Source organism: Triticum aestivum, chromosome 5D, assembly GCF_018294505.1.
Source record: "Triticum aestivum cultivar Chinese Spring chromosome 5D, IWGSC CS RefSeq v2.1, whole genome shotgun sequence".
NCBI classification, from domain to species: domain Eukaryota; kingdom Viridiplantae; phylum Streptophyta; class Magnoliopsida; order Poales; family Poaceae; genus Triticum; species Triticum aestivum.
The window spans coordinates 52,830,072-52,845,439 of record NC_057808.1 but is presented as its reverse complement, the minus strand read 5'-3'; the positions used below and the strand labels follow the sequence as shown (position 1 = coordinate 52,845,439).

The 15,368-nt window shown below is 44.2% G+C and overlaps 1 protein-coding gene across 1 annotated transcript; it reads left to right on the top strand.

Moving 5' to 3' along the window:
• Nucleotides 1-308: 308 nt before the first annotated feature.
• LOC123119401 (importin subunit beta-1) lies at nt 309-14,891 on the top strand. Its single transcript, XM_044539205.1, has 3 exons — nt 309-474; nt 2,038-4,469; nt 14,479-14,891. The coding sequence occupies exons 1-3, from the start codon at nt 343-345 to the stop codon at nt 14,576-14,578; spliced, it is 2,664 nt and encodes an 887-aa protein (XP_044395140.1). The 5' UTR covers nt 309-342; the 3' UTR covers nt 14,579-14,891.
• Nucleotides 14,892-15,368: the final 477 nt, after the last annotated feature.

The window sequence follows — 15,368 nt, the reverse complement described above, 5'->3', positions numbered from 1 at the left end:
AACTGTTTTTTCAAGTTCGTAAATTTTAGATGCATGTTTTTTCATCGGAGGGACAAACACCAAAAGAAAAAGAAAAATGAAGGGACGTACGACGGGAAGGAGCGAGCGCGCTAGCTGGGCCGGTCCATTGGAGGCTGCTGCGAGCGCCAGCTGAATTTAATAATAAAGTAACAGCAGCCGTAGCACAGGTCGGCCCAGGCCGGACGAGTATATAGGGAATATGAATGGCAGTTGCGGGTAATTTGGTTGTAGTTGAGTGGCAAAGGTGTTGTCGGCCGACCTTTATTAGAATTGAATATAGTGTGGTGTGGAGTTCCTATCTCGATCCCGACCCCGATCCCAATGCCGAAAAGAAAACGAGAAACCACCGACGATCCCAATCCACACCGCCGGCCGCTCGGCGTCACCGCCACCGCCTCCCCTCCACCGGGAGCGGGAGCGGGAGCGAGCGGAGATCCCGCCCCCGGCCCGCTGGTAAGATCCGCGTGCCTTGGTTCGTTTTGCCCCTACCTCTCTCGGCTCTGGCTCGACGCCTAACCCTAACCCTAGCCCTGGCCGCCTCCTCAGTCTCCTTCCCTGCTTGGAATCCCGTCGAATCCCGAACCTCTGGCCCCGTCGGTCCGATCCAACAAGGCAAGTTGGCTTGACGCTAGCTCCCGGAAGAAACCTAACTTTCCCCTCTCTAGCTACATCCTCGTCCATCACGCATGGGATGGACGGACGGCATTCCTTCCTTCTGTCCCCATTGGAGAAGCGTATATAATTATCAATTGATTGTTTAATTAAGCACTCCATGCATTAGATTAGATTAGATTAGACCCAAAGTCCAGCACAGCAGAATCCCTAGAATTTTTTTTGAGCTGCAGAATCCCTAGAATTACTAGTCGAAGGGCCTCTTCTGGTTATATACACTACAGCATATACCCACACCCTAGCTACGCACACCGCATCACAGCGCTACTTCATTAGTTTCTTTATTATATATTATTATTATTATTATTATGGAACAAGGAAATTAATTAATCTTGTCTTTCCTCGTCGCTTGCTTGCAATTGTACCTCACCAAGGAATTTGTTTACTTTCTCAATCTATATATAATTAGAAGAAACACCTTGATTTCGATCAGGTTTCGTCCTCATTCTTTCTTTGTACTATATAGTATCTGCGTATATGTTCGTACAGTCTTTGTTCTTAATCTGCTGCTTCAGCTTAGTATACTATTTTATTTTACATGTTGAAAGAATGGCTTGTTCAATGTATATATATATATTGTGTTTTCGTACGCTGGTATTATTTTGCTTGCTAGGATTTTTCGCAGTTAATGTTCCAAAGCACGTTTTGGGTGTATATATATTGGGGCCTGTATGTGCTCCAATAAATAAACATTGTAAAAACACACAGAGTCTGTTAGCTAGCTAATCTCGATCTCACCTTGATTAGGCCCGAACGGATATCCATGCTTCAGTAAGTTCTTGGGTTACATCTATCTGACGGGCTAGCTGGAGCTTATATTAGGACCATGCAGCTTGGTCCAGAAACTCCCTCCTCTCTTTGCTCTGTTCTGGTGTCAGCAGTTCTCCTAGTCCTTGCATTTTTACGCTCTTTAACTTACCGTATACTATTTTAACTTCACTCAGCAGGCTATGTATGAGCTTATATACATGGCTCTGTTCAGCCAGGATTAATTTGGGATAGCTAAATCCCTACTTGCCGGATGGGATATTAATTAACTAGCTTAGCAATGGTGGTCTATTGGTGCCACTCGATTGTGCTGCTCATTTATTTATTTTACATCCATCCATACTTATAATTTGCCACACATCTCTTATAACTTGATAATTTGTAACAGTCCTGTCCTTGCGTGGTTCTCTTTGCACACGTCCGATTAAGCTATTATATGTCAAATTTGTCTAGTGGCCCTTTCTTAGGACGGTTCGTTACCATTTTCTTTGTTAGTTTGTGTGTAACCAGGCTGCTTTCTTTTCCTTTTCTATTTCTAACTGAACCATTCTGGATGCTTTTTTTCATGTTTGCCAGGACGGACAGTTGATACAGCCAGCTATGGATAATATCACTCAGATTCTAAAAGATGCTCAGGATCCGGATAACAACATAAGGCTTGTAGCAGAATGCAAACTCAAGCAGCTCCAGGAGCGTAATCGTCCCAACTTCCTCCTGTCATTATCAGCAGAGCTCTCGAGTGATGCAAGTCCGCCCGAGTGCAGATGCCTTGCTGGCATTATGCTGAAGAATTCTGTGGAAGGAAAGTATTCTGAAGATAACAGCATCCTCATCGAACAATGGAACAACCTGGATCAACGTATCAAATCCCAGATTAAGGAGTCATTGCTGATAACACTAGGATCTTTGGCTCCTCAGGCGAGGCATGCCTCATCACAGATTATTGGCAGGCTTGCATATATTGAGATACCCTCCCAGGGGTGGCAAGACCTCATTGGCAGATTACTGCGCAACATGGCACAGCAGGGTGCATCTCCTGCTACACTAAAGCAAGCAACTCTAGAGGCGCTGGAGTATGTGTTTGAGGAGAAGACCTTGAGGTTCGAGAAAGACACAATTAATGGTGTTCTGGATGCCGTCATCCGGGCAATGAACCACCAGGCAGAGAAAAGTTTTCAAGTCCGTGTTGCGGCGGTTAAAGCTCTACAGAATGTTCATAAGTTTGCTGACTTTGCAAGTGATGATGATTGCAGAAATCGTATAATGACTGCAATATCTGATGCAGCTAAATCCGATGAAGCAGTGGAGGTCAAGCATGCAGCATTCGGCTGCCTTACTGCAATTGCATCCAAATATTATATGGAGTTAGAACCTTACATGGAAACCACACTCAGCCTTACAACTGAAGCTTTGAGCTTGGAAGGAGGTGTGGACGAAACAGTTGCGCTCGAATGTATCGAGTTCTGGAGCACTATTTGTAGAAAAGTGATTAAACTCCGAGAAAAAAGAAAACGCTTTCCTCGTGTTATATTGACCGCAGATTGTCACTTCCTTGAGAATCCCCTTTGTTCACTTGTTCCACTTCTGCTACAAACTCTGTCGTTACACCAAGAAAGAGATGTTGATGAACTGAACATCTTCATGAGTGCTATGACATGCCTAGGCCTCGTCGCTAGAACTATCGGGGATGCAGTTGTCCCATTTGCAAGGCAGTTTATCGAGGGTAACATCAAAGTGGCAGATTGGCGTAGTCGCAAGACAGCTATTTCTGTACTAGGCGTTATCCTTGAAGGGCCTTCTATTGAAAAACTCGCTCCTGTGGTCGGTTTGTTGATGGACAAGATGGAAGACCCACACATGGAGATAAGAGGCACCGCTACATGCACTCTTGGGCAGGTGTTTGAGCTTCTGCATTCTCCAGCTCTTGATAAAAGATTTTTCACAAATGAAGACTTTCCTCGCATCATGGCTGCGTTGTCAAAGAGGGGTAAAGATGTTCCAGAAGTGTCCAAGGAAGTCTGTGAAGCTATATATTTTCTTGCCCGAGGTTATGATGTGCCAATCTCATCCGAGGTAGACCATTCAAAAAAGAAAATCTCATCTGAACTTTCACCTTTTCTTAGTGGTGTTATCGATGCTATCCTTTCTGCTTCGGAACTTGATAAGAAGACCCCTTTCGGGCTTCCTGCATCTGCATCTGCTTATGGCGCATTGATTGAGATTGTGAGAGTAAGCAACATGTGGGATTTTGAAGCTGTAATAGCTATTATGGATTTGATGCCTCGTATCATGCGAAGATTAAACACAGCGCTTGATGCCAAAGCAATTTCATCAGATGACAAGACTAACAGGCAAAATCTTCAGGCGTTGCTGTGTGACGTACTGCACGCCATAATCGAGAAACTGGGGAATTCGCTTCACGCGGACAAGGTTAGGGAGTCTGCTCAGTCTATGTCGCTTCAGTTTTGCCGTGTCCTGACCTGCGACTGTTCTACCGCATGTGATAAAGCAGCGCTTGCTATTGGTGCTCTGGCTCGTGCCGTCGGTCCAAAGTTTCTGGATCACATGCCAATATTTTTGCAGTATTACAGCGTGAAGCTATTCTCCCCTATCTATTTAGAGGTGATTGGCACTATCTTTCATGTCTTGGGAGATGAAATCCTGCCATGCTGTGATGATATGATGGACGTTCTTTACGAAGGTCTCTCAAAACCCAAGCTTAAACCTCAAATTTTGGCATGCTTTGGAGAGATCGCTCTTGCTATCGGCAAGCATTTTGAGGAGTACCACCTGCAGGCTGTTAGGAAAAAGCTGAAAGAAGCTGCTAACCCAAGATATTATGCCAATGTCTCTGATGAGGATAAGGTTGATTACGGTAACCAGCTTAGACAGGGAATATGCAAGGCTTACTCTGGCATATTGCGGGGTATAAAGGACCAAAAATCTGGGTTGAAGGTAGCAGCGGATCTAGTTGAGTTCATTGAAGCTGTCTCTGAGGACGAGAGCAGGTGCACATGATGCTCAATCCCTTCTTTTTGGTCAACTGTTCCATACGATTAACATGGCATCATTTTAATTAGTTACCTTGCTCTTGTTTCTTATATGGGCGACTGTCCAGTACAATTATTTGCACATTCCATCATTCTAATTAGTTGTCTAGCTTGCTCTTGTTTCTTATATGGGTGACTGCTCCATATGATTATTTGCACATGCCGCCATTCTAATTAGTTGCCTTGCTTTTGTTTTTTATATGGGTGACTGCTCCATAGGATTATTTGTGCAAGCCACCATTCTAATTAGTTGCCTTGCTCGTTTTTCTTGTATGGCTGACTGCTCCATATGATTATTTGCACATACCATCATTTTAATTAGTAGGCGACATAGCCCCTAATTGCTCTCCATAGTGGTTACTCGGCAAGGGACTCTATAGTTGCCCTTCTACAACAAATTAGACTTTTAACATTGTACAGCAAAGTAGATATTAGTAGATAAAATGAAGAAGGTTAGCAGACCAGGCAATTTAGTACTCCCTCTGTAAAGAAATATAATTAGACTTTTAACAGTGTAGAGCAAAGTAGATATTACTCCCTCCGTCCCAAAATAAGCGACTCAATTTTGTACTAGCTTTAGTACAAAGTTAGTACAAAGTTGAGTTACTTATTTTGGGACGGGGGAGTATTAGATAAAATGAAGAAGGTTGGCAGACCAGGCAATTTAGTACCACTAATAATCTGGAAAGAAAGGAAACACTGTTCCTGTTTCTCCCAAATAGACTTTTAGAAGGTTGGCAGACCAGACTTTTAACTGCCATTTGCCGACATCAGCATTTTCTGTTGTTAGTATAAAATAGCTAACTAAGCCGATCAATCAAAAGAGAAAAATGCATGAGTTGAAACCAGAAAAACTATGCAGTTTCAGTTCATTTTAGAGTGAAACAGTAGTGTTAAGACACTTAACACATAGAAGTTGATATTCATTAATTTATTGCTCGGCTAAAGCACCTTGAAGCACACACTGCTCTTTGAAATGTTCTCTAGCCAGGTGCATTTTTACTTGGCTGTTGTATTTTCTGGAGCATTCTTGTCTCAGGATTACAACAAGGAATGTCGCAAGTTTCAACATTAAAATTTCATCGTAGTGATTCTACTTATTAAATTTGTCGCCTGTGAGGAACTTTCACTCTCAAAGCTATATATGGGTAGTCTTTCCTTCCCATACAGTATTAGTCAAGTATTCCGCTCCATTACATGGGGTCATCTCATCCAGTCAATAATCCATCCCTTTTATTTTGTCAACTTGCTACCTTTCATGTTGCTCAATAATCAGAATCTCTTTTGAGACTATTATTTTCGGTCTAGATGCAAAGGATCTTCAAAGAAGGGGGGTTGTAGACAAATGGGTCTGTGGTACACTGGTAGAAAAAAGCCCTTTAGTCCCGGTTCGCAACAGCCTTTAGTCCCGGTTGTGCAACCTGGACTAAATAAGCGCGACTAAAGACCCCCCCCTTTAGTCGCGCCTCTTACGAACCGCGACTAAAGGCTTTAGTCCCGGTTCTCGTGGCTGACCGGGACTAAAGGCCCGTTCACGTGGCCGCCAGGGGTCCGTCGGGGCGGAGGACCTTTAGTCCCGGTTCTCGTGGCTAACCGGGACTAAAGGCCTCGTCCGCAGGTTTAGGGTTTTAGCCCCCCTAAACCTGGTTTCTTTTTAATTTGTAGTGTTTTATTTCTTTTATATTTTATTTTATGTTTTATTTTAATTTTGATGAAGTTTCAGTACACATATTCTACGCTACTATATACATGCATATGAAATTTCAAACAAGAAGAATTCAAGAGGAATATATAATATATATTCAATCTCGGGTGACCATATACAACTTCGAACAAGTTTCGATACACAATTAGGATGGATGACCATATACAACTTCGAACAAGTTTCAATCTCGGGTATGCATATAAATTTCTTCGTCCTCGGTATAGTGTTCTCCTTTAGGATTGATGACTTCCCTCATGAAAAATCCTGCTAATTCTTCTTGAATTGGTCGGAAGCGAGCTTCTGGACTAAGCCTCCTCCGCAAGTTATCCGTCGCGTTCCGCACGCTATCCGATGCCTTCCGCTCAGAGGTGTGTCTCCGGATGTTCTCACAAACATAGTATCCACATAGATTGGTCCCCGGTGGCTGCTTATCCACATTAACTAACCTTCTGAAATCTAGCAATGTTTGAATTCACCGACAATTTCTTCTGAGAACCGTCTCCGAACCCTACAGGGCAAAGAAAATTAAATGAACAAGGGAGTTATTAGTTACTTGATATTAGGAAATGAACGAAAGAGACCGATCGATATAGAGCTCAAATGATTGAAAATAATTACTTTTGCAGCATTTTTCTCATGTCGGCCCAACGCTTTGGATCCGAATCCATAGAGTCCATGATTAGAACTCTGGAGGTGTGAAGTTCAATATTTAGCAGAATCCAGTGGAACCTGCGGACACGTTACATGCACAGTCATGCATAACTCATCGATTAGACATACCATGCATGGAGTAAACAAAAGAGAATGGGCACAAGAGAGAAACACTCACCCAAAATGGTAAGGAAATAGAATATGACTTTTGAGTTGATGCTTTCTAAGAAACTTGTACAAGTCTTTCTCCACGTCTTCGGGGTGATTTTGTAAGACATGTCCATTAACGATATGTGGGTCAATGAACCCAACATCATGGATGTTTCTTATTTTGCATTCCCAAATCTTCAATCTGCATAATAGCATACGCAACAATATAGTTAGGACTATATATATATATATATATATATATATATATATATATATAGTGCAGGCAATGAAGAACGAGATGAGGTAGAAATAAATCACTTACAGAACGTAGCAACTCAGCATAGATTTGTCGAGGTCGCGCAGATTGAACAGCTGGAACAATTCACTCATATGAACTTGTACAGAGTACCGTTTGGTGTGATGCTCATCTGTAACATCCGCATAAACATATTCTTTGTCGGCCCATGTTATGAATTACTTGTACCAAAGTAGCAGATTTCGCATTTGTGGTGGTAGACTCTTTTCCCGCGCAGGCTCGACGAGAGGCCCATTCCGCACATATTGTAATGCTATCTCACATACTGGCGCATCCTCAAGGCCTAAGAAGGCACGAAGAGTCAAACCCATCTCGGACGCTTGTTTCATGGCACTCACTACAGTCAATCCAAGTGCTGCCGCAGCTGCTATGATCTCGGGGTCCTCTTCCGGACCGGCTTTCACTATGAGCGGGGGGATCGATTGTTTCTTCTGCATCCCGAGCTGGTCAACTTGTTTCCCGCTTTTTTTACTTTCTTCTTTCTCCTCCTTCAATATTTTTGCTTGCCTACGAAGTTCATGTCCATAGTCGTCAGGCATATTCAGCTCGGCTTGGGACGGTGTCGTCAAAAAATCCTTAGCCCACTTCTTTTGCTTCTCAGTGAATACTTGCTTGGGCTCAGGCTCTTTTATCGCCTTCATATCCGCCTTCCATTTCTTATAATCAGCAGATGCGGCCAATTTGGTTTCAGCTTCACTAAGTTCCCAAGGCCTTGGGAGGAGAGGCTTCAGTGATGGCTCCGGTACCCTTGTGGTCTTAGGTACATAAGGGTCCGGGTTAATAGTCCAGGAGCGGGTTTCCTTGCTGTCCGCCTGCTTCTGCTTCTTCGCCGGAGGTGGATTGGGGGGCGTCGTACCCGCCGGAGGAGGATTGGGGGGCGTCGTACCCGCCGGAGGTTGTGGATCGGGGGACGGCGTCGAATGGCGTGAAGGAGGTGTAGGTGAACCACCACGACCACCACCACCGCCACCACCGCCACCACCACCACCATCGGAGGGGGGTGGACTTGCTAGCCTTGGCGCCTCGCCTGGAAACACTATGTACTTCTTTTTCCATAGAATGATCTGGCGCTTGACATCTCCAAGTCTTCTCTCCCCTTCGGGTGTAGGTTTGTCAATCTCCAGGTCCTCAAACCCTTGGACTATGTCTTCCACCGTGACACGAGCATAGCCATATGCAATGGGGTTGTTGTGGTGGAGTGCTCCAGGTGTACAGGGTAAAGCACTGCCGCTAGCTACCTTCGTGGAAACGTTCCCCACGGGATAATGCAGATCACATTCTTTCATCTCCTTTACATCATCCACGGGGTAGTGAGGCTCCGGTGCACGAATCTCGATCATCGGTGCACTAGCACCAGGCGGGGCATCCGTGGAAGCCACGCTGCTTCTCCGCTGCTGGCTTCCGCGATCCGCTTCATGATCTTCATGCGGCCCTGCAGCCGATTTTTCTTTTACTAGTTCATGCACGGTCTGCTTCAACTCATGGAGTTCCGATGCAAACTTCGTCATAAGATCTGCATCCCGGTCCGTCTTTCTCTTACGGCTTCTGTAACAGTACGGGTCATTGTCCTGGGAAAACCCTACTTTCCACGGAACTTTGCCTTTGCCTCGTACATGTCCTCCGTGTTCATCATTCCCGAGGGCTATTGTCAGTGCGTCTTTCTCTCTGTTGAACTTGATCAAGCCCTCTTGAGCTTGGGTCATTGCGTCAATAAGGGCTTGGGTGGGAGCAAACTTTTTCTGCCGGTGAACACACACCCCTGTCTCCGGGTCTAGCGATCCCCCATGCCCGTACCATCAGCTTTTGGCCCTTGGGTCCCATCCCTCTGTACCTAGAGGGATTCCTCGCACCCTCAGGTCCTCCTCCATCTTCTGCCACCTAGGCTCCGAAAGGCGGTATCCTCCTAGCCCCATAATATGATGGAACTTTTTTTTACTCGCATTATCCTTTTTTTTTTGATATTTCCTTGAAATGCTCCGATTGCTTTTGCCTCACAAATTCTGGCCAATCATCTTTCAGTTTCTCATGTTGTCTATTGAAATCCGGAGTCTTGCCCTTGTTGACATAGTCACGGGTTAAATTTTTCTTGAAGTTCCGGAATGCTTCGCCCATCTTCTGAAGAGCGAACTCTTTAACTAGCCTCCTCCTCTCACGTCCACCCGGAACCTCATTACCGAATTCATTCACTTTGTTGTATTCCGGAGGTAGAATGAAATGTTCCATAAGCTTTCTCCAGCAATCCTTTTTCGTTCTTTTGTCGACAAAACTGAAACCAAGACGTGCCTTCTTTGGCTCCTTCCATTCCTGGACGGTGATCGGGATGTTGTCTCTAACAACGACTCCGCATTGGTTGATAAACTTTGAGGTGTGCTGTAGGGGCTTGCCGGTTTCACTGACAAACTCAATGGCATATGTTTCTCCTGTTTTCATCGCCTTGGATTTGCCACGCTTTGTCGTACTCGATCCGGCCGAGGGCTAAAAAAAGAAAGAGTCGCGCGCGTTAATACATATGTATTCACATTTCAGTAAGTTTGTATCACGAGAGGCTCAATGTATATATATACCTCGCCGGAGGTGGTTGCTACATGCAATTCGAGATCGTCGTTTGTTGACGGTTGACCTCCGTCGACAATGTCCATTCCTTCACCTTCTTGATCATCGACAATCTCTGTTCCACCGTCAAGGTTCGGAAAAGAAGAGACTACATCCTCTTCTTGCTCATATTCTGAGCCCGGCACATAAGGAATCTCGTTATTGATGATGCCCATTAAATAACGTTCAGCCTCCGGATCCCTAAGCGGCTCGGCTCTATCGTCCGCCATATGTCACTCCTGCATGTAGTAAAAATTCTTTAAGTATAAAGGAATTAAAAAATAAGATTAAGGGGACATAGAGGAGGAGGAATTAAAAAATAAGATTATTGAGCACTGCCAAGTATTTTGTTTTTCCTTTTCTTTTTCCTTTTCTTCTTCCTTTTCTTTTTGGTTTTCATTTGGTTTCTTTTGTTTTGTTTTCTTTTTTTTCTTCTTCCTTTTTCTTTCTTCTTCCTTTTTTCTTCTTTTTTTCTTTCTTCTTTCTTTTGGTTTTCATTTGGTTTTCATTTTTTTCTTCTTCCTTTTTCTTTCTTCTTTTTTTCTTCTTCCTTTTTGTTTCTTCTTTCTTTCTTCTTTCTTTTTTTCTTCTTCCTTTTTTTCTTCTTCCTTTTTTTTCTTCTTTCTTTTGGTTTTCATTTGGTTTTCTTTCTTCTTTCTTTTTGGTTTTCATTTGGTTTCTTTTGTTTCTTTTCTTTTTTCTTCTTCCTTTTTCTTTCTTCTTCCTTTTTTCTTCTTTTTTTCTTTCTTCTTTCTTTTGGTTTTCATTTGGTTTTCTTTTTTTTCTTCTTCCTTTTCCTTTCTTCTTTTTTTCTTCTTCCTTTTTCTTTCTTCTTTCTTTCTTCTTTCTTTTTTCTTCTTCCTTTTTTTCTTCTTCCTTTTTTTTCTTCTTTCTTTTGGTTTTCATTTGGTTTTCTTTCTTCTTTCTTTTTGGTTTTCATTTGGTTTCTTTTTTTTTGTTTTCTTTTTTTTCTTCTTCCTTTTTCTTTCTTCTTCCTTTTTTCTTCTTTTTTCTTTCTTCTTTCTTTTTTCTTCTTCCTTTTCTTCTTCTTCCTTTTTTCTTCTTCTTCCTTTTTTTTCTTCTTCCTTTTGGTTTCTTTTGTTTTCTTTTCTTTTTTTTCTTCTTCCTTTTTCTTTCTTCTTCCTTTTTTCTTCTTCCTTTTTCTTTCTTCTTTCTTTCTTCTTTCTTTTCTTCTTTTTTCATTTGATTTCTTTCTTCTTCTTCCTTTTTCTTTCTTCTTCTTCCTTTTTCTTTTTGGTTTCTTTGGCAGGGGCAGCGGGCGGCGGGCGGCGGGCAGGGCCAGGGCCAGGGGCGGCGGGCAGGGCCAGGGCAGGGGCGGCGGGCGGCGGGCAAGGGCAGGGCAGGGCAGGGGCGGCGGCGCGCTAGGGCAGGGCACGGGCGGCGGCGGCGCTGACTGGGGGCGGGGCGGCGGCGCGCAGGGCAGGCGAAGTGGGGGACGGCGGAGCTCACTGGGGGCAGGGCGTCCGGGCAGGGCGTCGGCGTTGGCGTCGGCGTCGATCGGCGTCGGGGCAGGGCTTCGGCGTCGAGAGGAGAATGGGAAGTGGCGGAAACTGCTAAGTGCTGTATATATAGACAGACCTTTAGTCCCGGTTGGGGAGGCGGGCCGCGACTAAAGGTACCCTTTAGTCGCGGTTGGCGAGCCATGTTTATTATTCCCTTTATATTCGACGAGAAGCCAGACGGGACCTTCATACTGCTCAGGCATTCTAAAAAAATGACCTTCTCTTCTTTGGTAAGAGCGTAGCTGGCACGACCTTGAAACCATTCCGGATGCCGGTCATCTGGGTCTTTCAAAAGTTGCTGGTCCTGCCGTGCTTCCTTTGTATCATTTGTCTTCCCATACACGCCCAAGAAGCTTAGCAGGTTCATGCAAATATTCTTCGTAACATGCATCACGTCGATTGCAGAGCGGACATCTAGGAATTTCTAATATTCTAGCTCCCAAAATATAGATTTCTTCTTCCACATGGGTGCGTGCCCGTCAACTCCCCGCGGAACTGATTGTCCGCCAGGACCCTTTCCAAAGATGACTTTCAAATCCTTGACCATATCAAATATCTCAGCACCAGTACGTTCCGCAGGCTTCGGCCGGTGATCTGCCTTGCCGTTGAAATGCTTGCCTTTCTTTCTTACGTTATGATTTCGGGGAAGAAATCGACGATGACCCAGGTACACGTTCTTCTTACAATTAACCAAACGTATACTTTCAGTCTCATGTAAGCAGTGCGTGCATGCATTGTATCCCTTATTTGTCTGTCCCGAAAGGTTACTGAGAGCAGGCCAATCGTTGATGGTTACAAAAAGCAACGCTCGTAGGTCAAATTCCTCTCCTTTGTGCTCATCCCAGACACGTACACCAGGTCTGGCCCACAACTGTAAAAGTTCATCAACTAATGGCCTTAGGTACACATCGATGTCGTTCCCGGGTTGCTTTGGACCTTGGATGAGCACTGGCATCATAATGAACTTCCGCTTCATGCACAACCAAGGAGGAAGGTTGTAGATGCATAGAGTCACGGGCCAGGTGCTATGGCTGGAGCTCTGCTCGCCAAAAAGATTCATGCCATCAGTACTTAGACCAAATCTTATGTTCCTTGCGTCAGCTGCAAAATCTTTGAACACTCTGTCGATCTTTCTCCATTGCGTTCCATCAGCGGTGTGTCTCAACTCCCCCTCGGACTTACGGTCCTCTTTGTGCCATCGCAACGACTTGGCATGCTTTTTGTTCATGAACAGACGTTTCAACCGTGGTATTATAGGAGCATACCACATCACCTTGGCGGGAACCCTCTTCCTGGGTTTCTCGCCCTCAACATCGTCACCAGGGTCATCGCCTCTGATCTTATAACGCAATGCAGTGCATACAGGGCATTCATTCAAATTCTCGTATTCACCGCGGTAGAGGATGCAGTCGTTAATGCATGCATGTATCTTCAGAACCTCTAAACCTAGAGGGCAGACAACCTTCTTTGCTTCGTACGTACTGGCGGGCAACTCGTTATTCTTCGAAAACATATTCTTCAACATTTTCAGCAAATTTTCAAATGATGAGTCACCTACACCTTCCTGTGCCTTCCATTTTAGCAATTCCAGTGTGCAGCCCAGCTTTTTCAGACTATTATCGCATCCTGGATACAACGACTTTTTGTGATCCTCTAACATGCGATCCAAATTCTCCCTATCCTTGTCAGTTTCGCAGCGTCTCCGTGCATCAGCAATGGTCCGACCAAGATCATCAGCGGGCTCATCATGTGCCTCTTCTTCACCTTCACCTAACCCTTCCCCACCTTCAGCATCATCCTCCATGAAAGTATCACCGAAATGATCATGATAGTTGTCATCGATATCATCCCCTTCTTCATCTTCTTCCATTCTAACCCCTCTTTCTCCATGCTTGGTCCAACAATTATAGCTTCGCATGAAACCGTGCCGAAGCAGGTGCATGTGAACGTCTCTTGAGGAGGAGTAACCCTTCTGATTCTTACAGACAGCACATGGACAGATAATAAAACCTTGCTGCTTGTTCGCATTTGCCACTACGAGGAAATCTTTCAAACCCGTAGTGAACTCGCCGGAGAGTCGGGGACCGTACATCCATTGCCGATTCATCTGCATTATTATTATATAAAGTATATAATTAACCATCATGCATTTGTTAAACTAACTAGCTAGAAATAATACAAATTAAACAATGAACTACACACATGCATATTTTATCAATGACACATGAAAGGTTCAAGTTGCTAACCGCGATCGCGGAGGAAAAATAAATGAGAAAGCTCAAGTGTGGCTCGGACACTTCATATCATGTTTGTTTCAGGCTCTCGGGCATTTCATCGAACACCTTGTGTGCATAGGAGGAACCAAAAGCAAACCCACCACCCCCTTCTGAAAATTGTGAAGTGAGCTGAGTGAAGTGAAGTGAGCTGAGTCCTATATATAGGGATGGGCCTTTAGTCCCGGTTGGCCTGGCCAACCGCGACTAAAGGCCTTCGGGGACCTTTAGTCCCGGTTGGCCAGGCCAACCGCGACTAAAGCCCCTCCCGTCCGCCAGCTGGATGGGCCTTTAGTCCCGGTTGGCCTGGCCAACCGCGACTAAAGGCCTTCGAGGACCTTTAGTCCCGGTTGGCCAGGCCAACCGGGACTAAAGCCCCTCCCGTCCGCCAGCTGTCGACCGAGCGCACTGGGCCCAGATAGTTGGTCGCGGGTCTCCTCCCGAACCGCGACTAAAGACCCCTTTTGTCGCGGTTCGATTATTTTGGGGACTAATGGGGGCGTATGGAAGCCTCTTTTTCTACTAGTGGTAGAGTACTTGTAACGAATAAGACTGTCATAAAAATTAGGTGGATACCTTGTTTTATTATAGAAGCTGAAATTCAGGAACTATTTACTTTGTGAAACAAAATGCACAATCTGCAAACAAAAGGAATCCCTTTCTATCAGTTCCTTGTTTTATAGTACTAGTATATAGTTTCCTCTTGCTGCTGCTGCTTATATGGTTATGTTGTGCATCTTTGATTTATTTGTTTCAGGGATGCAAGGGTGACATCCGCTGCAGTTGATGTGTTGGATCAGTTTGGTTTCATGGCGGAGTCATGGAAACAGGGACTGATTTCGGAATTAGGGAGGTAACATATAAGAGGAGGAACTCGTCCTGCTTCTTTTTTGGCAAGTTACCACAGAAGCATGGAAGGACAGCAACATGTGTGTGGCGTTGGTAGTATGATGATGTATCTTGGTGGCAATTGGATGGACAGCCAAACTGAACTCGTCTAGTAGTCGGCGTATGTCTATTTGCTATTGTAGCTGTTGTCGTCGAGCTTGCAGATTATGTATGATTAACCAATCCTGAATTCCTGGTTGTGATTGGTAGGGTGTGCTGTCAAGACCAGTTGTTGGTGGAGCTGTCTGTGCTGTTGGCATGCGTGAACCATATATATTACTCCCACCTTCCTAAATACTCTCTCCCTCCAAAAATTCTTGTCTTAGATTTGTCTAAATATGGATGTATCAAGTCACGTTTTAGTATTAGATACATCCGTATCTAGACAAATATAAGACAAGAATTTTGGGACGGAGGGAGTATAAGTCTTTTTAGAGATTCCAATACAAACTACATACGGAGTAAATATGGATGTATCAAGTCACGTTTTAGTATTAGATACATCCGTATTAGACAAATCTAAGACAAGAATTTTGGGACGGAGGGAGTATAAGTCTTTTTAGAGATTCCAATACAAACTACATACGGAGTAAAATGAGTGAATCTACATTGTAAAATATGTCTATATACAACCTTATATAGTCCTTATTAAAATCTCTAAAAACGAGTGAATCTATATTCTAAAATATGTCTATCACAAAGGTCCTACTTGACTCGAACACTAACTAAAACACTAAAACACAATCATAACAAAAATAG

What these genes read in the sequence shown, in the direction of transcription:
- LOC123119401 (XM_044539205.1), top strand. Translation starts at nt 343, where the DNA reads ATGCCGAAAAGAAAACGAGAAACCACCGACGATCCCAATCCACACCGC. An exon ending in ATCCCGCCCCCGGCCCGCTG is followed by an intron (nt 475 to 2,037) that starts GTAAGATCCGCG and finishes CATGTTTGCCAG; the next exon opens with GACGGACAGTTGATACAGCC. An exon ending in GTCTCTGAGGACGAGAGCAG is followed by an intron (nt 4,470 to 14,478) that starts GTGCACATGATG and finishes TATTTGTTTCAG; the next exon opens with GGATGCAAGGGTGACATCCG.